Source organism: Pelodiscus sinensis, chromosome 28, assembly GCF_049634645.1.
Source record: "Pelodiscus sinensis isolate JC-2024 chromosome 28, ASM4963464v1, whole genome shotgun sequence".
In the NCBI taxonomy this organism is placed as follows: Eukaryota; Metazoa; Chordata; order Testudines; family Trionychidae; genus Pelodiscus; species Pelodiscus sinensis.
Window position 1 is genome coordinate 10364361 of NC_134738.1, and position 19325 is coordinate 10383685.

Consider the following 19325-nt stretch of genomic DNA (forward strand, 5'->3'; position numbering starts at 1 on the left):
TAAGCCAAGCGCTTCGGCAGCCACCAAGGTGTGATTCAAATGCCACCTAGCTGATTAGCAAAGTGCCCACCAGCAGCAGCATGTGTTTCTACTGGTGGTGCACATACCTCAGTGCACATCAGTTATTCCGCACCTGGGTAGAAAAAATTGGAGGGAACACCAACTGCACCCCATTGCCACAGTATCTGAGCAGCTTCAATATAAATTCAGCAGCAATATGCACAGACGACTTTGTGACAGGTTGAAAGACCACTGTAATCTTCATATAATATAGGCTGTATATTGACTAAACAATCGTTAACCGTGTACGCCAAACTGCAGTCAGACATTGACAAGGGTTGTTGGAGGGTTTTTTTTAAGCATTACAAACTCCACCCGTTTGGCAGGTGGGGGGAATTAGTGTCTTTCAAAGAACTCTCCCTGTGACGAACATTCCTGTTTAGGTCTTGGGTATATCTCCTAATTACAGCACAGAGCCCCGCAAAATTAACATCTTGCCTCACTGGAACGTACAGAGCCTCAGGCTTAGCATCCATTTCAAACCTGGCCTTGGGTTAGAAAAACGGGAGAAGAAAGAAAGTTTGAGACTGAGCTGCTCTTTAGAGGCAGAAGCAGCTTAAATCTGAGACCAGCCAGATGCCACCTTGTGGCAAGTAACAGGAGTGCAGGCATCAGAAGTAAGTAGTCAGGTTAGTCGGTTTCAACAAAAACAAGGAGTCCAGTAGCACCTTGAAGACCAACCATTTTATTTTGGCATAAACTTCCGTGAGTTGCAACTCACTTCCTCAGAGGCATGAAGGGAAATAGGAACTCACACTTGTCTCTTTTCTCCATAGGAACAGCAAGGTACAGTGTGGATTCAATAGCCTTCATTGTAGCGTGGAAGACTGGTAATAACTGGTGTGTGCCCCCTCCCAAAAAATACATCTCTTGAAATGTGAATAAGAAAATCCCAGCTTTCATTTTAAAAGACGTTTCTAGCCCTCAGCATGGCAAAGAAAGTCTCATACTGAAACCAGAAGGCAAAAACCCCATGATGAACATAAGAACATAAGAACGGCCGTACTGGGTCAGACCAAAGGTCCATCTAGCCCAGTATCCTGTCTACTGACAGTGGCCAGCACCAGATGCCCCAGAGAGGGTGGACCGAAGACAATGATCAAGTGATTTGTCTCCTGCCATCCCTCTCCAGCCACCATTGCTTTGGGCTTCTTGACTCATTCTTGGGCAGCTACAGCTGGTCACAGATTTTATTTCCAAAACAAAGCCTAAACAGGAATCCTTTCTACTGGCCTAATATAGTTTGAAATGTAATGCCAAGACTGCACAAATTAAGGACAGAACCCCATTTCACCTCATTGCAAATTTTCTACATCGACCTGTCTTAGACATTGAAGTCCAAATATTATTGGTGTTACTATGAGAAGGGGGAAAAGGAAATCCTGGAAGAATGGAAGAGCATAAGGCAAGAAGGTAGACAGACGTAGGTAGCAATTCTCATGGTAAAAAGTAATCTAAATGAAAACATCTATTAAACCAATCTTTGTAGTTTGGGGGAAAACAAGCACACCACCAAAATGTAGGCACAGTTTTCTTAATCTGCATATTGATGTTAACAGTAGCTTTTTTTTTTTTTAATAAAATGTCTTGAGCAAGATGGGTGTAAAGTGTTGCCCAAACCAGCAGCTTTGTCAATTTCATTTAAGAGGCGAAAATGAAGGGGGATGTTCCCACATTCCAAATACCATGCCATTTTAAAAGGAAGCAAAATTTTAATCGCTAAAAATGGTTGATTTCTATTTTGACTCGGACTCTAGATTGAAGAGTTTCCAATCAAGACAATTTTGGAGTTTTCATTTCTAATCACATTGAAATCAGATTTTACACTAGCAGCATCTTCCAGAAAAGAGAATGCCATGTTCTCAGTCAAGTTTGCTCTTAGGCTTCCTTTTAGGCAGGAAAGATTTTAAATTCAGCTTTGGAAAAATGGGACCAGGGTGGGGGGAGGGAGAAGAGACCTACACACATTTTGCTCCAGGTTCAAGAAAGTCAGAAATTTTAGCCCTTTGGGCTTGTGAATTTCCCAAATAATCCATTCTTAGCAAGAATGTGCCAATAAATGCCAGCTGGAGTAGTTGTAGCCCCGGATTTTCATTAGAAAGCTACAATTGATCATGACAACTCATAATACTGTATCATGGTATCTACCTCAAGGACTTAAAATGGGGCACGGATGAGAGCCAGGTGATGTCCCAACTGTTCCTTTGCAGCACTGCTTCATTCGTCTCTTCCACAGGCCTCCCGTCCAGACAAGGCAGGAAGAACCCTTCTGCTCCCCCTCAGTTCCTTGCCCCACTGACATGCCAGGAAGAAGTTTCTTCCTTTCACTAATACCTACAGTCTGCTGCTGCCTTGCATCTGCTGGTTCCTGACAAGGACAAATCATGGGGTGTGTGTCAATCAGTGATCCTCCATTCCTCAGCGCTGCAGCGCAGGGGGAGAGAACAGAGCAGAGCAGGACAGCTTTCCCTGTCTTGAAGAGGCAGCACATGGTTTCTCTCGGGCTTAACCATTGGCAGCCACCATATCTCACACACACACACACACACACACACACCACACACACACACACCACACACACACCTCTCTCCACTCCTTCCACTTGAAGTCCATCCAGGGGCCTGGAGCCAGTCCATGACCACAGACCAAAATTCATGAAGTGGCCTCCTGCAAAAATTATTACCCACCCCTGCTAGATATACTCCTCAACTGTCTTCTTCCATAAGAGCAGCAAGATTGTTACAGATAGGGACCATTTTTACCCAGTCACTGATTTGTGCCAAGTCATCCTATGTCAGTTACTTCTCTCAGCCATGTGGGTGTGACATCTTATTTTGGACTGCAAGCCTCCTCCCTAGTATTTTTCTAACTTCCATGACCTTAGGATCTGATCCCTTCTGATGTAATTTATCTTCTGCACTCCTGCAAGGTAGGAGCTGGGAAAGGCCATTATGTGTTACAGATATGGAATAGAGAGGAACAGAGAAGCTAAATGACTTGCCCAAGGATCACAAAGGAAGGCTGTGGCAGAGAAGGGAACTGAACCGTTCTCCAAAGTGATAGGCCAGCATCCCTAGCCACTGGGATGCTCAGGGAAAAACCAGCCATTTAGGGTATGTCTACACTATGAAACTATTCCAAAATAACTAAAACCAATTTAATAACTCCCAAAATTGAGAGCGTGTACACACTACAGGGAAGCCTCGAAATTAGTCTGAGGCAGGCTCTCACAATGTGGACATGATACCTCGATTTAGAGGCCCAGGAAGCCCTGGAGGATAATTAGTTCAAATTACTCTGGAGAACAGTTAATTCGAAAGAGTGGCATACTAATGCTATTTCAAAATAACTATTTTGAAATTTGCATTATTCCCCAAAGAAAACAGGAGTACAGATTTTGAAATAACTAGTCCATTATTTCAAAATAATGGGCTTGGTAGTGTGGATGAACCCCTTATAAATTTGAGCTAAGGGTTGTATTTTCCCTAAATAACTCCCTAGTATAGACCAGGGCTTACAGTGTGTGCCTAGTGCCTAGCACAATAGGATATTAAGGTGCTACTACCACATATAAAGTTAAACAAATCACGCGTAAGTGACAAGAGCAAAGATCAAAACACTTTATTTCCTTGAGCTCCAGTGTTATAACTGTAGCAGCATTTCAGAAGCCAAACTTTCTGCATTATTAAATATGTGTTCTCCTCAAAAATACAAAATCTTTACAATCTTTGAATTAAAAAACTGCAATTTTAAAACAGCAACTTTAAAAAACATCTTAATACATCCTCTCCCTTAAAAAAAATGTGCGTTTGTTGCAGCCACAAAGCAGCAATACATCTGTTTCACATACAAAGTTTATTCTTAAATGTCAACAGAATGTTATTAGCAGAACAGAAAATATTGACTATATTTTTTAAAAGTTGCAGCTCTCCTGAGATGCAACCCAATATGGCTTTGGTGGAGATCCTTTAAACTGGAGATCCAGCAGGTAAATATTGGAGTTGATAAGCAAGAGAGTTAAAATTGAACAAAGTCCTGCAAGAAGAGCAACTGGATAAAGGTTCCAGGATGTGTCCATTTCAAGTTGGACTTTTTGGTCCATGTTTGACGACATAACCCTGGCATACGCCGTATTATGGGGTTAAGTTTTCAAATACTCCCCACCCATAATTTTCCAAGTAACTTAAGTCCTATGCAAGTTTCTAAGTAAATAGCCAGATTTTCACAATCACTCAAGAACTGGTCAGATTTTCAGCGGAGATAAGCATCTGCAGTGCAAACTCTTAAAAAAAAATCCTGCGGCTTCTATTGGTACCAAAACAAACTCAACTCTTCTGAGTTTGGCACCAACATTAGGCACCGAGCCCTTTGCAAATCTGACCCTTTGTTTCTGATCTTGCATCACTGGAGGACAGTAAAAGCTTCACTGTTGTCCTCCAAGGGAACGCGCTTAGGCTCTATCGGCAGGTTGGACAGGGCGAAGTGAGCAAAAGGGGTGAAGCTAAGAGATCAATCGGAAGGAAGTGCATCAGTTTTGGCAAACCTGTTACTGCAGAGTTTAGTGTAGGGCTGGGCAAGAGGCTGCCAGGGGCCGGATCCGGCCTAACACTTTGATCCGGCTAGCAGATTGCATCTGGCTGCTTTCGACGTATAGCCTGTGCCACTGAATTGCCAGGTGGTGGCTCAGGCAGCCAGTTCCTATTTAAACCGCTCAAGGTTGCAGTGCTACCCCAGCAGGGGCTGGAACCAAGAGCCCTTTAAATAACTGCAGCAACTCCAGGCAGTTGCCAGACAATGTGATAGCTGCAGGGCCAGGCGCCGCTAGCCCTTTGCTATGTGTTTAATTCAAATCTTCCGGCCCCACACAACTCTGGGGGAGGCTAGTTCCCTGCCCTGCCCCTTCCGGAGGAGAGGGAGGGGGAGAAAGCCAGCCCAGCCGGTTCCCCCCAGCACCGTCTTAGTCTTCATGGCAGGCAGGGGAAGTAGAGGCACAGCGGGAAACAGCGCGAGCGGGTCCTGAAGTAGTTTCCGCTCGTGCCAGTTCTGCTGCGATTCTGCTTTTGAAATGTGTAAGTGCCCCTGCGAGGCTTCCGCTTTTGAACTGTAGCAAAAGCCCAGTAGGGCTCTTGCTACAGTTCAGAGGCAGAGGTGCCCTTAGCGACTAATTGAATAGTTGAAGGAAATCCCATCCACAACGCAATTAATCTAAACTTAACAGCCCTAGCAAAGACCTGCTAATTCAAGCTCCCATCAGCACCAGTAGTCCTGCTCCTCATGGGAGGAGCAAGGGCGGTAGGCAGGTCTAATTTAAGATACTTCGACTCTAGCTACGTAATTAACATAGCTGGAGTTGCGTATCTTAAGTTGACTTCCCCCTTTAGTGTAGGCTAGGCCTCTGAGACTAACAAAAATATTACATTATTTTATTATAATATGGATTTTTCAAAGCTGACTAAACACACTAAATCCTTTGAAAACCCCAGGCTAAAAACCCTTCAAAGTTTGCACACCAAACTCTTGGTATAAAGATGATCATGAATGCTTTCTAGTGTCAATATGACGCTCACAATAGTAGGAGGTTACATGTTCTACATCCTTATATGAATGTAAGGAATAGCAACAGACATGAAAAGACTTTCACAATCTCTTAGCATTTTTAAAGAAACATTTACACAAATGGCATTCACTAGAGAAGTATTTCTTATAGTGAGTGATTTAACTTCCCTAAATACTCCACCAAAAGTAGTCCAACTTAGTGTAATGCAAGAGTACAATCACATGACCACCACCATCTAGGGAAGACTCGAATTGTCGGTTTCGTCTCATTCCAGAACTTCCAATTTCATGGCCACTTTTCATTCGTCACAGACTAAGCTGTAGTTTAAATGAAAAACTCCATGTTAAATTAAATGCAAATATTAGACATGGTAACGCGTTTCTCCCCTCTATCAGGTGAGCAGAAAAACAAGTCACCGGTACATGGTACCTGATCAAAACTTAATCTGGGCTTAGAGGAATGTCAACTTCAAATCTAGCCAACTCAAAAAAGTAGCTTCATGGTCTATATCTTCTCCAAAGCCCTCAGCCAGCTTTTGTTGGTTTCTGGTTATAATTTTCCTTTAAAAAGGATTCTTCCCATTGCTTTGTGAAAAAACCCACAGCAAGTGATTGTATATATAAAAAACTAGAGAAAATATTGTCTGCTGCAGTTTCAGTTTTAGGAATGTTTAATAAGTGTTTCACTAGCTGGGTTCAGGTAGGATCAACCTTTCCACAGGGAGGTCACTAGTCAGTTACATTTCTAAAACTAGAAAAATCCTGCAAGGTTTTTCACTGATTATAATGTTAGATACCAAATCCTCCTATGTAAGCTATTAGTTAATAAATTCAGCATCTTTATTTCAGCAGCTAGTTCAGCTTTTGTTCTTTAGACACTCAAAGCTTTTTAATCTTCTGCAAATATTACTGCATTGAATTTAGACAACGTGGATCAAATAGCAGACATTTAAAATTCAGACCCCGTACTTGTGACATTGTTCAGTTTAATTTGGGAAAAGCAGTCAATGGTTCTCTTAGCCTGAAGTGTAAGAGCTACGCTTAGTAAACAATGGGTTCAATATTACAAGGTAATAAGATGAGGTATGGAGGCTAAGTGGAGCTGTCCACAAGTCAAGCAGGCAATAAAAGCCCACAAAAAAGAACTGGTGATCTGATGTAGTTTTTTGAAGGCACAGAGTTCTTTTCTACAGAAGCCCAAAATAGAGCTTAAGACCAGGTCTATGCTAGCGGAGAAAAATCAATGCAAGATACGCAACTCCAGCTATGTGAACTGCGTAGCTGGAATCGACATACATTAGTTTTCTGGGGTGGCCCCACCGTGGGAGGCCAATGGGAGAAATGCTCCTGCTCACTTCCCTTAGTCCTTGCAACAGCAAGGAGTATCGGCACTAATGGGGGCATCCTCAGTATTTGATTTAGCGGGTCTTAAAGACCCGCTAAATCAAACCTCAGAAGGTCAATCGCCAAAGCACTGATCCTCCGGTAAGTGGAGACGTGGCCTACGGTTTCATAGCAGCAAAGTCCCAAAAGCACTAAAATCCACTTAACCTTAGGTTTTAGGACACTTCATTTATACATGTCAATTGGACAGCCACCAGCTGCTGTTTGTTGGCTTTGCTTTACAAAAAGGTTTTGATTCTGCTGTTCCCGTGTTTAAGGTTTTACTTTCCAAGGGCTTTTTTTTGCACTATAATTGACAGTCTCCTTGTAGTCAGTACACAACTCACAATTCAGGATGTCTTACTGAACTGTAAACAGATACTCTGCTACGGCACATTTATGCACAAGAGTAACATTCCACGAGTCCTGCACCAAGGTACTCCCGTGTAAGTAGGGTTGAGGTGCTAGTGGGAAATAAGATTATGAATAAATAAGAGTAATGAAGCCTATTCGGTATTTCAACGCCACAAAATGTACCTTTAAAATGAGTTTGCCAAAAATATTCATCTTTAAAATATAATCTTAAGTCAGCTCCTGATATAAAAATTAACATAAGGTTTTGCAAGAGCAACCAGAGATTTTCGCTGCCCAACTTGAGATCCTTTAAGAGAGACATTTTTCTGAAAGCATGTACCCAGCACTTTCCTGAAGTCAGGCCTTTTAACGTGTCAAGTGGACATCAGAACTGGAGGCAGCCTGAATACCTACAAATAAAAAACTTGACCACTCTTTTGGGGGTTAAATGCTATGATTAAAGCCATATTGGCTATACAAATAAAATAAATGCTTTGGTTCTTTTTTACATGTCATGATGGAAGAACTCAGTTTTTTGTTGTTTTTGTTTTTTAAACAGCTCAACTTCCAGCTGTAATAATATTAAAGAGACAATTCTTACATAGAAAAATAAAGGATAAACATTATCCACCTATTTTATAATGTCATATATAAAAGTTAGTTCACTGATGGGATATTAAATTTCTTTGACGTAAAAGATCCCACGACATTGCTTTTTCCTCCCTGTGCAGTGTAAGTTTTCTGGTGAAGTGGTAACACCACATCACAGAGCTTATCTAGAGGGGGGAAATCAGTTAGTAATTTCACTTCTCTAAAGTCATAAATATATTATAAAACATCTTTAGACAATTTGATTCTAGCAAAAAGGGTGCCAAATTTCTTCAGTGACCACTTAATTCCCTTCCCTGCCTAAGACAGAAAAGTGAAATTCAATTGTGAATCCACAAGAAATCCTGCATGTTTCACAACATGAGAGAGCTCCACAGAGTTTACACAAACATTCTCCGAACCTTTGGCTCGCTCTAGTCAAGTCTTTCAACACGGAGCTCTTTTCTCCAGCTTGTGCTTTGTGAGGAAGTACTTAAAGAATTCATACACTGACCACGCAATGGCTGTGGAAGGCATCTGATAAATGACACGTGCTTGCACCCCTCGGAAATACCCAGGGATACCGCCCAGCTGATAAACTGTCCTGAAAGCATTGGCCATCCCTGAGAGGTGCCCGCTGACGTTCACAGAACTCAAGGCCATGTTCTCCTGAGTGTTGAGCAATGTCTTGCAGACATCAAGGGGTGTGGTGGCAGCGGCAGCCACGGCCCCGGCAATGGCGCCCGAGAGGATGTGCGTGCGGGGATTGTATTCTCGGCGCGGGTTGATCTGCTCCTGCATGAACTCGTACGTGATGAAGTGAATGGCTTGGAAGGGGACGTTCATGGTGAGCTGGGTGGTGTAACTCCGGTAGAAGGCCCCCGGCCCTTCCGTCCTATGCACCGTTCGGATGCACTCCCAAACGGTTTTGTAGGGGGAGTTGTACATCTGCATCCGCTGCTTCACCACTGCAGTCGTGGGCGGTCAAGTGGCACCAGATGGGACGGAGAGGCAGCCAATGGGATAGAAGATAAGCAAGTTAGACCCAAGTTCTTTTGTGATTCATAACATCCCAACCTCTAGTGAGGCTCCCAGTTCATGTGCATTGCAAGCCTTTCCTTCGCCAGTGGGGAGTAACTTACGTTGACAACAGATGCTTCTGTGGGCTGTTATAAGTGATAATCATCCTATTCAAGTCTTTAAACAAATAATATTAAGGTTCACACTTCCCCTTCATAGAACCTTCCCACACCTACGAGAATTCTCAATTTCTCAATAAGGTAAAAATAACTTGACAGATAAGAGGGAGGAGTTACGAGACTGATCCTGCTTCTTTAGAAGCCAGTGGCAACACTCACCCTAGCAACCCACCTCCCGTTACAGCAATGAAGCATGACTGTGTTAAGTGACTTGGCCAAGGCTGCTCAGAGTCAGTGGCAGGGCTAGGAGCACAACTCAAGCGCTTGGCTTAGAGTCCCATTCTCTAGAGGAGCCACTAAGATGTTGCTTCTTCAAAGAGCGTTTTAAACTAATAACGAAGCAGACAGAAAACTAGAAATTTCAGAAATTTTCTATTTTGAAAAAATGAGGGAACAAGTTTTTTTAAAAATGTCCCCAGCCTGTTCCAATAAATAAATCAGATGTCACTATTTTTCTTGACAAATTTTGCTGAAGGTGTATGTTAAGAATCTCCTGTTATTTTCCACAAAGCACTCCGAAACATAACCGATGAAGGCTACATTCATGACTGCATCTTTACCAGTGTATGTTAAGCCACAGAGAGAGATAAGGAGGACTGGATACTTCAGATAAATAATGTTTGTCTGCTTGAAAACCCAGAGTGCATTTTGCACTCTGCACTGCAAGTTATGGATGCCTATCACCAATTACTCTGCAGGTGTAGCTGAGACACGAGAAGTCTCTGCAAGTGTGGAGTGAAAGCATGGCCCAGATGACTCCAATGGTGTAAAGAATTTCACCCCAGAAGTCTCCATCAATTTAAAAAGGATACACGCTGAGGAACCCCATGCAGAAACCAGCAGGAGTTCTACCCAAATATACCGGGCTCCATTACCAATAACGGTTTTAGAATTTCTCTATGAGGCTCAGCCTTCAGAAGGATACCAACAGAGGAACTTTCAGCCGAAGCCTACGTGACATATTTGCCCCACATGCTGGTTTTTGTTGTTCTTAGGCTCTGGCTACCAAGATGTTTTTTTAATTAAATAAGAGGCTATAGATTTACAGAGGTTTCTTTTAAGCCAATGTGAGCCAAAGGGGCATTCAAAATGCCTTGCTCTTCGATAGCTGGCTTAGAGCAGCGCCAACTGTCAAATGGAGGATCTATTTTAGCATTTAGATAGTGGTGCTCAAAGTGTGGGTCGTGACCCACTGGGTCGCCTCACTTAGCACTCCAGGACCTTGGTGGCCAGCTATGGCTGGGCCACGACCCACACTTTGAAAACCCTCGGCCTGGCTGACATCATGCTGCACCCGGGAAGTGGCCAACAGCTGGTCTGGTTCGTAAGCAGCAAGGCCATGGGGCTCACCATGCTGCCTCTGTCCTGAGCACTGGCTCCACACTCCCATTGGCTAGAAATCAGCCAATGGGAGCTGGGGAGGGTCAGTGGCTGTGGGGGGGGGGGTAAGAGGGCGGGAGAGGGGGAACCACATGTAGCTGTTGCACCCCTCCTCCGAGTAGCCAGGCCTGTTGCTGGCCGCTTCTTGGGCACAGCGTGGTCAGCGGTGCCAGGACAGGCAGAAAGCCTGCCTCTGAACCCCTGCTTGTGAGAAGCCATGGGAGGTAAGCCCCAAGCCTGTGCCCCAATCCCCTGCCTCATCCTTGAACCCCCGCCCCCCCCCCCCAAACCCAGAGTCTCCTGCACTCTAAATCCCTCATTCCTGGCTGTATCTCATAGCTTGCCTCACCAACCCTGACCCCATCCTGCACCCCAGAGAGCCTCCTACACCGTGAACCCCTCAACCCCAGCCCTCACCCCTACACCCTCTGCCCCCTCCCTAAGCCCTCTCTTGCATCCCAAAGCCCTTATTCCCAGTTCCGTTGGGTCTCAGGCATCAACAATTTTCTTCAAGTGCCTCACCAGAAAAAAAAAAGTTGGAAAACCACTGCACTGAGACAACGTGCTCAGAATCCACCCAACAGAGAAGTTGGATCAGTCTCAACGGAAGTGATCAGAATTTCTTTGCACACGCTTACCATGGCCCTTGGCCCACAGTCAGTGACAAGAGCAGCTGCTATACGCTACTCAACTGGCGAGTTTCCAAGCCACTCACTGTCTGTCCCCAATTCAACTCCACTTCCACATACAGTAAAGGACATTACCTTCCGCCGGATTCATTACTGCATCATGGAGTAATGTGGCCATGCTCCCAGCAATCCCTGCAAAACAGAAGAGTTCCCTTCGCAAGACCACTCTTGACATTCTGGAGGGAAGCGCAGACCGTTCTTAAGCTACAATTCTAGACAGGAAGTGCATAAAGTTACGCAACAGTCTCCGCTCCCACAGTATTCTCTGGGCCCTGGTCTACACTAGGACCTTACTTTGAAATATCCCCCCCTTCTCCTCCCGCATATTTGATTTAGTAAGCAGGGCACCTACACGACCAAGACTTATTCCAGAATAACAGAATTCAAACTCATCACCTAATAAACCATCTTGTTAGTCTTTAAAGTGCTACATAGTCCTGTGTTTTGTTTCAGCTAGACCAGACTAACACGGCTACATATCTATTAGAATTCAAACTCTGCACTCCTGCTTTTCATCAGGAAGAATGCTAATTCTGAACATGTAAATTCAAAATAACGGTAGTGTGGATGCTCAGGTGCTACTAATTCCAACTAACGGGGCTCCGGAAAGGCCTCCCGCAGCTCCCCAGAGTGCATCCTGGGTCTCTGAGTCTGAGGTAGCGCATCCACAAGCGAATGTTTTAAATCGCGAGTTCTTAAGTCTAATTTAGCAATTTCAAAATAATTTCCTAGTGTAGACGTGGCCTCAGTTAAACAGTCCTGAGCTCTTTGTGGGAGTATGGTCAAATCCATCCGCAGAATGGGGTGGGAGGGACAGGACATATGCTACAACTTCATGTGCTGGCCACTGGAGTTGGGTCAGCATGAAAAGTCACATAGTTCATCCTCCTTCCCCTGTGACAGAATGGATGCAGGTTTCATCTATGTTATGTTTAACTAAATCAGCAAAGGAAAATACCCAAGCTACACGGATAGAAGCAAGCTTAACACTGGCTTAAATAAGTTTTTAACTAGGAATTTGCAACAACTTACCTTAATGGATTTTTCAAGTGAATTTAATGTAACCTCTAGTGTATTTAGGGCCTTACATATTCTATAGTTATCACTAGGGGTGCGTCTACATTGCACCGTTATTTTGAGAACTAACATTATTTCAAAACAATGCCGGAGTCTACACAGCCATTCCGTTATTTCAAAATAATTTTTAAATAACAGACCGCTTATTCCAAAATCTGTAAACCTCATTCTACGAGGAATAACGCCTATTCCGAAACAGCTATTTCGAAATAAGGCGTGCGCAGAGGCTCCGCTGCTGCCATTTTGAAATGGACCCTCCCCAGTGCCTCTCGGGTCTCTAAATTGAGACAGCACAGCTACATTAGGGAAGCCAAGTAATTTTGAAGCTTCCCTGCAGTGTAGAGTGCTATTTCGAAATAAATTCGTAGATGAGCATCATTTCAAGCATAGCTACGTTTTCCAGAGACTCTCTTGGCAGGTTTCTCCATTGCCTGACCGTCCATTCTCCTTGTCCTCCATCTTTAACTTAAAATTTCCACTGCTACTACTGAAAGCTTGTACGCTTTTGGCAAAAACTAGGGAATAAGAGTGTATGATAGTAAGAGAGTAGTTAAACAATATGACCGACGTAGCTACGTCTGTTAAGGGAATGGGACAACACATTAGGATGTAAAATGCCGTTTAACGGGATGTTTAACTGGGTAATCAATTAAAGAAGAAGAGGGTGAGGGACCCGGGCCCACTGCAGACAAGGGCAGCCCCTACTGGTTAACTGGAATCAGTAAGCATCATTCCCTTAAGGGTGATGCTTACCGATTAACCTGTCACATCTCTACGACACACATCCCTAATCAACACATCTATGCCAATAAAACTCTCTAGTGTGGACACAGCTATATTTGAACAGTTTAAGATGGTCAAGGGAACATGCATAAACTGTTCTGGTCTAAACGCTATTATATTAATAATTGTCCAACTACAGAGTTTGGTTAATATAGATAAACTGGAAAACCCTGCACAGAGAAAGCCCTTATATTGAACAACTCAATGAAAGATCTAGTTCCCATCTGCTCCACTAGAGGTCATTTCAATAGAAGTGATAGAGAGATGCAATTGACCATCCTCAGTCACGGTGTTGAGTACTACCCAGAAAGCCAAGATGCCCTACGTCTGCACTAGGGATGTAAGGGACTACCATATATTAGCGAATATAACCCGTGGATTAGACACATTTTTACAAACCCCCGCAGGGTATACATGTCCGCATCTTATACAAGTTGATTTTTACTCCTTGGAGTCCCCCCGGGAGCATCAGTGTCCCTAAGCAGCTCTGCCTGCCCCCCCCCCCATTAGAACTGGGTCAGTTCCACTGCAGGAGGGCAGGGAGGGCCTAACGAGCTTGCAGCGCACTTGTACTGAGCTCGCCGTTCTCCCCTGCCCCGGGGACAGTGGGTGGCGCCTGGCTGCGGCTGCGCAGGGCAAGCCTGGGTGCGAGCGCGGCTCCCCTCCCGCAGGCCAGACGGCTCACTGGCAGCAGGCTGGCCGTCGCCTTGTGTCTGCTCTCTACGCTGGGCGGCTACCTCGTCACATCGGCGCTGCTGCTCAAGTGCACAGGGCTGCTGCACCGGCCACATCTCCCACCGCGGCAACAAAGACCACCTTTATGACGGCAGCAGAAGTCTCTGCGGGTTTTATACATCCGCAGGTAATTTAATTTTTTTTTTTTTTAAACACAATAGAAAAACTGCAGGTAATACACGAGTGTGTTATACATGGACGCGGGTTATATTAGCTAATTTACGATAGTCGACTACCCGATAAGCATATGCTTATTGGGTAGTCAAGTAGTCACCTGACTAGCTGCTCTCTTCCCTCCCCCTCCCCCCACTGTCTAGCAGAGAGGCACCAAGGTGTGGAAGGGGAGTAGGAGCTGGTGCTGGAGGCAGCTGGCTTAAAAGCCAATTTCCCCCCAGCACCATCTCCGTGGGGCACAGGGGAGGCAGAGGCTCAAAAGTGGGGGTGGGAGAGAGAGACCAAGCGCAAGCTGGGAATCAGCTGTCCCTAGCAGCTCTTAATACATTTAAAAGGCAGAGCAGCAGGGGGGTTAGCTCCCAGGGCCAGGAGCTAACCCTGCTGCGGCTGTGCAGTTCCCCCCCCTTATCGACTAGTCGATTAGCTGATTCCATGCAATTGAACACCCCTAGTCAGCACAGTAAGAACAAAGCCCTGGTTCTGTTAAACTACAAGTGCACTAATCAGGCTGTTACTCTGCTGGATTTTTTAAGCTTTTGATATCCCTGAGCCTTGGTCCACCAGAAAAAATGAGTGTTCCACATTGCTCTGACATACCGCACTCAGCCAAGCGAGGCATTGCGGGACGATGATTAACAAGTCAAAGCTTTTACATGTTAGGGCCAGGAGAGACCATCACGGTCCTCTAGTCTCAACAGCTTAACACAAGCGCTGGGGTTTTACTAAAAGTGATTGCTGCAGCCAACCTGTAACGTGGATTGAACCAGAGAATTCTTCTCCTGGTTTGCAGCATGGCAGAGAGTTTTGGTAAAAGAAAGAAATCCCTGTGGCCAGCAGTACCTCTTCCAGAGACACTATCTGGCCACGTAAGCTGTTGTGTATTAAAAAGGAAAACAACAACGTTCCCAAAACTGCAACAGGTCGATGCACGTGTGAGTTTATATTCTATACGCCTGCACCTCCCTTAGGAAGCCTCTCCCCACAGACATTCAAAGAAGCCCTTTTGGCCCTCTTACCCAGTAGGGGAAAGACAAAAGCCACTCAAGCTTTGCGTTGTACCCTTCTGCCTTGTTTCAAAGCCAATCTGCTCCAGTCCCAAAAGGGGGGGGGGGGCACTGCAGACAGAGCCAGCCCCATGGCCTGGGGGCTATTCCAGCACGGCTCCCGTTGTAGTCGGTTAAACGTTAGGCCACACTAATGTTTAACCAGTTAACGGATTACCTGGGATTTTACACCCTGATGGACGTGCCAGCGCTGACTCTGCGTATGGTTGTGATGGCGCAGGGGGCAACTGGAGCCAGACAAGCACACAGGCGCCGAGGGCCTTAGATAGGGTGCATTCACGGGCTAGCTGGAGCCAGTCCCTGCCATCGCTATGGTACTGCTTTTTTGGGTGCACTAGCTCCATCAGAGCTGGCAGGCGGAATGGCTCCCTGAGCTGGGAATGGCAACTTCTAGCTCGGGGTCGGCCATTTATGGCTCGCGAGGGAACCAGATATGGCTGCCGGAGCTGAAGCCGGGTTGTGGTATGGCTGCTCTGGGGGCCTGGAGCAGCCACAGGGCAGCCCGGCTTCCGTTTCTGGCACCATGCGGCCCTGGCCCAAGCTTCAGCATCCACCCACAGGACATGCAAGGAGAAGACCTTGATCCCCCAAACCCTAGGACATGCTGGGGGAGGGGAGCTACAAATGAATAGCAGCCTGGCAGCCTCCCCACCTCCAAGAGATGCTGGGAACCACAGCCCAGCATCCCCTTGCCCCAGGACACACCGGGGGGAGGGCCAGAAACCACTGCCCCCAAGAGGAGATGCCATAGGCAGGAAACCGCCGTTCACCTGCTCCCCCCAGAGATGCTGGGAGGTTGGGGAGAGGGGGTGTCCAGAAATTGTGCCTTTCCCCGAGAGCAACACCATCACTGCCACCAAAACCACAGGTAGCCCTGTTAAGTACCCCCAGGTCCCTGCCATGAGTCCTCTGCCCTTAACCCTTCACTCCCTGCTCTGATTCCTACACCACTCTACACTAAGCCCCACCATGTACCCAGCCCCCTACCCTGTATCCCCCACCTCCTGCCTTCAGCCCCCTCCTGTCACTCCAGCACCCACATTCCCTGCCCTGACTCCTGCACCCCCACCCCGTCCTGAGCATGCCCACACATCCAACGCCTTGCCCTAAGTACCCCCCCCCCCCACACACACACACCCTGCATCCTTATACTGCTCTTTGTGGACCACTTGTTCTGAATTTTGATGGAGCTTGGCTCTTTGGTTTGAAAAGGTGGCCGACCCTCGGTCTAGCTGCTCTGTCTACGTTGCAATTCTGGAGCTTTGCGCTTGGTTGCGCCTAACGGAGCCGAGTCCCGCGGTGCCAGAGAACGTTCTGTAGGTGCCAGGTTCTCTGAGCCGCTCCACAGCTCTAGACCGCACCAAAGGGAGGGGCCAGCCTTTGAAGAACATGCTGGCCCAGCAGACACCGAGCACTTCTGAAAGCCTCTCCCCAGGCGCCACAATGGAACCTGCTGGCTGCCAAGCATCCCCTACACAAGCATTTACACTTCCAGCGTCTGCGCAAATCCAGGCTGAACGAACAAGCCTAGTTCCCCCGCCCAAGGCCCCAGCGTAGACTCCAGGATGCCAGGCCACAGTAAAAGCAGAAAAGCAGGCCAAGAGACAAGCTGCAAGATACCATTGGCCAGGTGGCTATTTCCTCCGTGTTGAAAAATGTCACTTAAAGTCCTTTTCATTTTTTCATAGCAGGCAAAATACATCGCGTGGGCAGGGCCGGCCCCCAGCATGGTGACGTTGATTCCTCGGAGAGGTCTCCAGAAGCCTTCCGTGTGAATAATTTTCTTCAGGGCCTCATACACGCTCCTGTACTGGGCTTTGGGATCCGGCTGCAAACTCTGCATTCGGGTCTGTAAGAGGAGGAAGAGAGCTTTAATTAGCGGCCTTCACAAGGGGCGCGCCGATCGTTCTCGCAGGCCCGGCCCTGGTGAGACGGTTTTGTTCTGCGGTGCATGGACGGCTCCAGACGGTGCCCGATTAATCCTTTGAGGGAAGCGGTGAACAGAATGCCCCTCAGTAAGGACCAAAGAGACGCCCAGAGTTCTATGGGAGCTGGGAAGCCCAGTTTAGAAACTCACAAGGCTCCCAATCCAGTTCGTGTTCCACAATCCAGCACTGACATGGAACTGTGCCAGACAACGCCAGGCTGCCTTCGCTTATACCAACCTCCAGACAAGGACGTCTGTGCTACGTGATTAGCAGGCACAACTTGTTAAAGGACAGAAATCCCCAAAGGTAACAGAATCCTAGGGTTGGCAGAAACCTCAGGAGTCACAGAGTCCAACTCCCGGCTCAAAGCAGGACCAACCCCAACTAAACCCTCTCTCAAGCCAGCACTTAACCGATGGGGATGGAGATAGATGCCTAGCTTCCCCCAGGGACGTATAAGTATAACTGGTTAACTGATAAGCTCAGGCTTATCGGTTACCGTTCATGGTTACACGCAGGCTCCTGCCCCCGCTGCTGGAGAGCCGGCTTCCACCCTGCATGGCGAGTGCATGGAACTGCCAAGATTTTCAGCGGTTACACAGTTACCCAATTATCCGCTTTTTAACACCCTTAACCTCCACTTTTCCTTCCCTGCATGGTAGCTGTAACTCAAGCAGGCAGCAGGTACTCTCTGATGAAGGGCCCCCAAGAAACTCTGCATTGCACGCCCAGGCTGCAGACATTCCAGCCGCGTGCCGGCAGGGGCTGCTGCAGCCTGCGCCCACGGGGCTCTTTCACAAGTGCACCTCCTTTGGTGCTGCGCCCAGGAACCAGTCTCTTCCAAAGTTACATGGACATGGAACCTACCCAGGCTATTAGGCCTGGCAGACTCGGCTGCCTCACATCCAGGACTCCATAGTGACGGGGCCAAGCGCTGAACACGTGCGTGGCATGACCACACGGAGGCGCAGTGGTTGTACATTCAAAGCATGAACGTACAAACGGGGTGGCTCAGTTTGGAGCATGCCCGTTTGCCAACTTCCTCACTAACGGAATCGGGGTTGAGCAAGGCATGAAGGACAGAGGCTTTAATTGACTTTTCTGAGAACCCTTCCATTTCCCCATTCATCCCTCAGTCTGGTTCTTAGTGATTGTTTGGTCATTTCCCGACAGAGGCAGTTTACCAAGGCAATTAAAAGTGATCTAGAGCGTCACATGGAACAGAAGTTACAGAAAAGTCATTTACAACAGGGGGGAGAGGATGGGGAGAAGAGAGAATAGTGAAAGCTTGCAGTTTCAGAGAGGTGGCTGTGTTAGTCGGTTTCAGCAAAAACAAGTCCTGTGTCACTTTAAAGACTAACAAGTTTATTAGGGCACTTTACGGGCTGCAATTCACTTTGTCAGATGCGTGAAATGAAAGAATCAGATTGCAGAGATTTATATACAGACAGAGGGGGAAGTGTTACAAGAGTGCTAATAAAGTTCACACAATCAAAGTGCATTTGGCCCACTTCCAACAGCAATAAAAAGGTGAGCATGCCTTAAGGAAAAAGGTCCTTATTGTAATAAACTTGCCATTCTCAATTCCTCTTCTGACCCACTCTGATGGTATCAAGTTTGCATATGAATTGCCACTCAGCATTTCCTGGCTGCAGAGTATGTGCAATCGAGTCGAGTCTGTGTTAACATGCTCTATTGCCTGCTTACCAGAACTGCAAACACTTCCATATTTTCTGCTCCTTTTCCACAAAGTGAAGGCTCCTTATATGCACACAGAAAAGCTCATGGAATCATTGCAACGCCAACTGCCCCCTACAACAGCAAAGAGTGCTTTGTCATTAGTGACAAGCCGGTAACATTCCACGCCTCTGAAACAATCACATTTTTGTCTGCCCCCTCCCCCCCCCCCCAAACACGTAATTTGAGAACGTCGTCAAAAGGTGAGGCCGGCTGGAAGAACTATCACAGAAGCTTTCCATTTGGTAAGCAGGAAAATCGAGAGCAGCCTAATTTATCTGCAGATTAGGAAGCAGTGCCACGTAGCCACACCAGGAAACAAGATCGTGGTCCTACAAGATCAGGTTTTTTTTTTTTACCACCTCATGAGAAGGAGGAACAGCAGTTCCATGGATAGTTTGCCCACTAGACAGCAGACTTCATAGGCCCCCTCTCTGACAGAGTTGTCCACTGTTGCTGCTTTCCCTGACAGAACAGTGAATAGGCCAGGGTAGCACAGCACACACGGGGTCTCTATGCTGAGGAACATCTTTGAGTCCACGCTCCATGGAAATTATTCTAGCTACAGGGCACGTATGGCGCAACTCTGTCTTCTCAAAGAAGTCATTAGGTTAGCTT

General features: G+C 46.6%; 1 protein-coding gene across 4 annotated transcripts in view; it reads right to left on the reverse strand.

Moving 5' to 3' along the window:
• Window positions 1–3666: 3666 nt before the first annotated feature.
• The window catches only part of SLC25A37 (solute carrier family 25 member 37), a 31393-nt gene continuing 15734 nt past the window's right edge, over window positions 3667–19325 (reverse strand). The window contains exons 2-5 of one of the 4 annotated variants that reach the window (XM_014579743.2): window positions 18678–18782; window positions 16663–16891; window positions 11285–11341; window positions 3667–8909 (exon numbers count right to left, since the gene is read on the reverse strand). In XM_014579743.2, coding sequence (XP_014435229.1) covers window positions 8389–8909; window positions 11285–11341; window positions 16663–16891; window positions 18678–18698 — 828 coding nt within the window. In that variant the 5' untranslated portion in view covers window positions 18699–18782 and the 3' untranslated portion in view covers window positions 3667–8388. Of the gene's footprint in view, window positions 8910–11284; window positions 11422–16662; window positions 16892–18677; window positions 18783–19325 lie in introns of those variants that run through there. The other 3 variants (XM_014579742.2, XM_075911042.1, XM_025190978.2) reach the window with 3 other exon arrangements.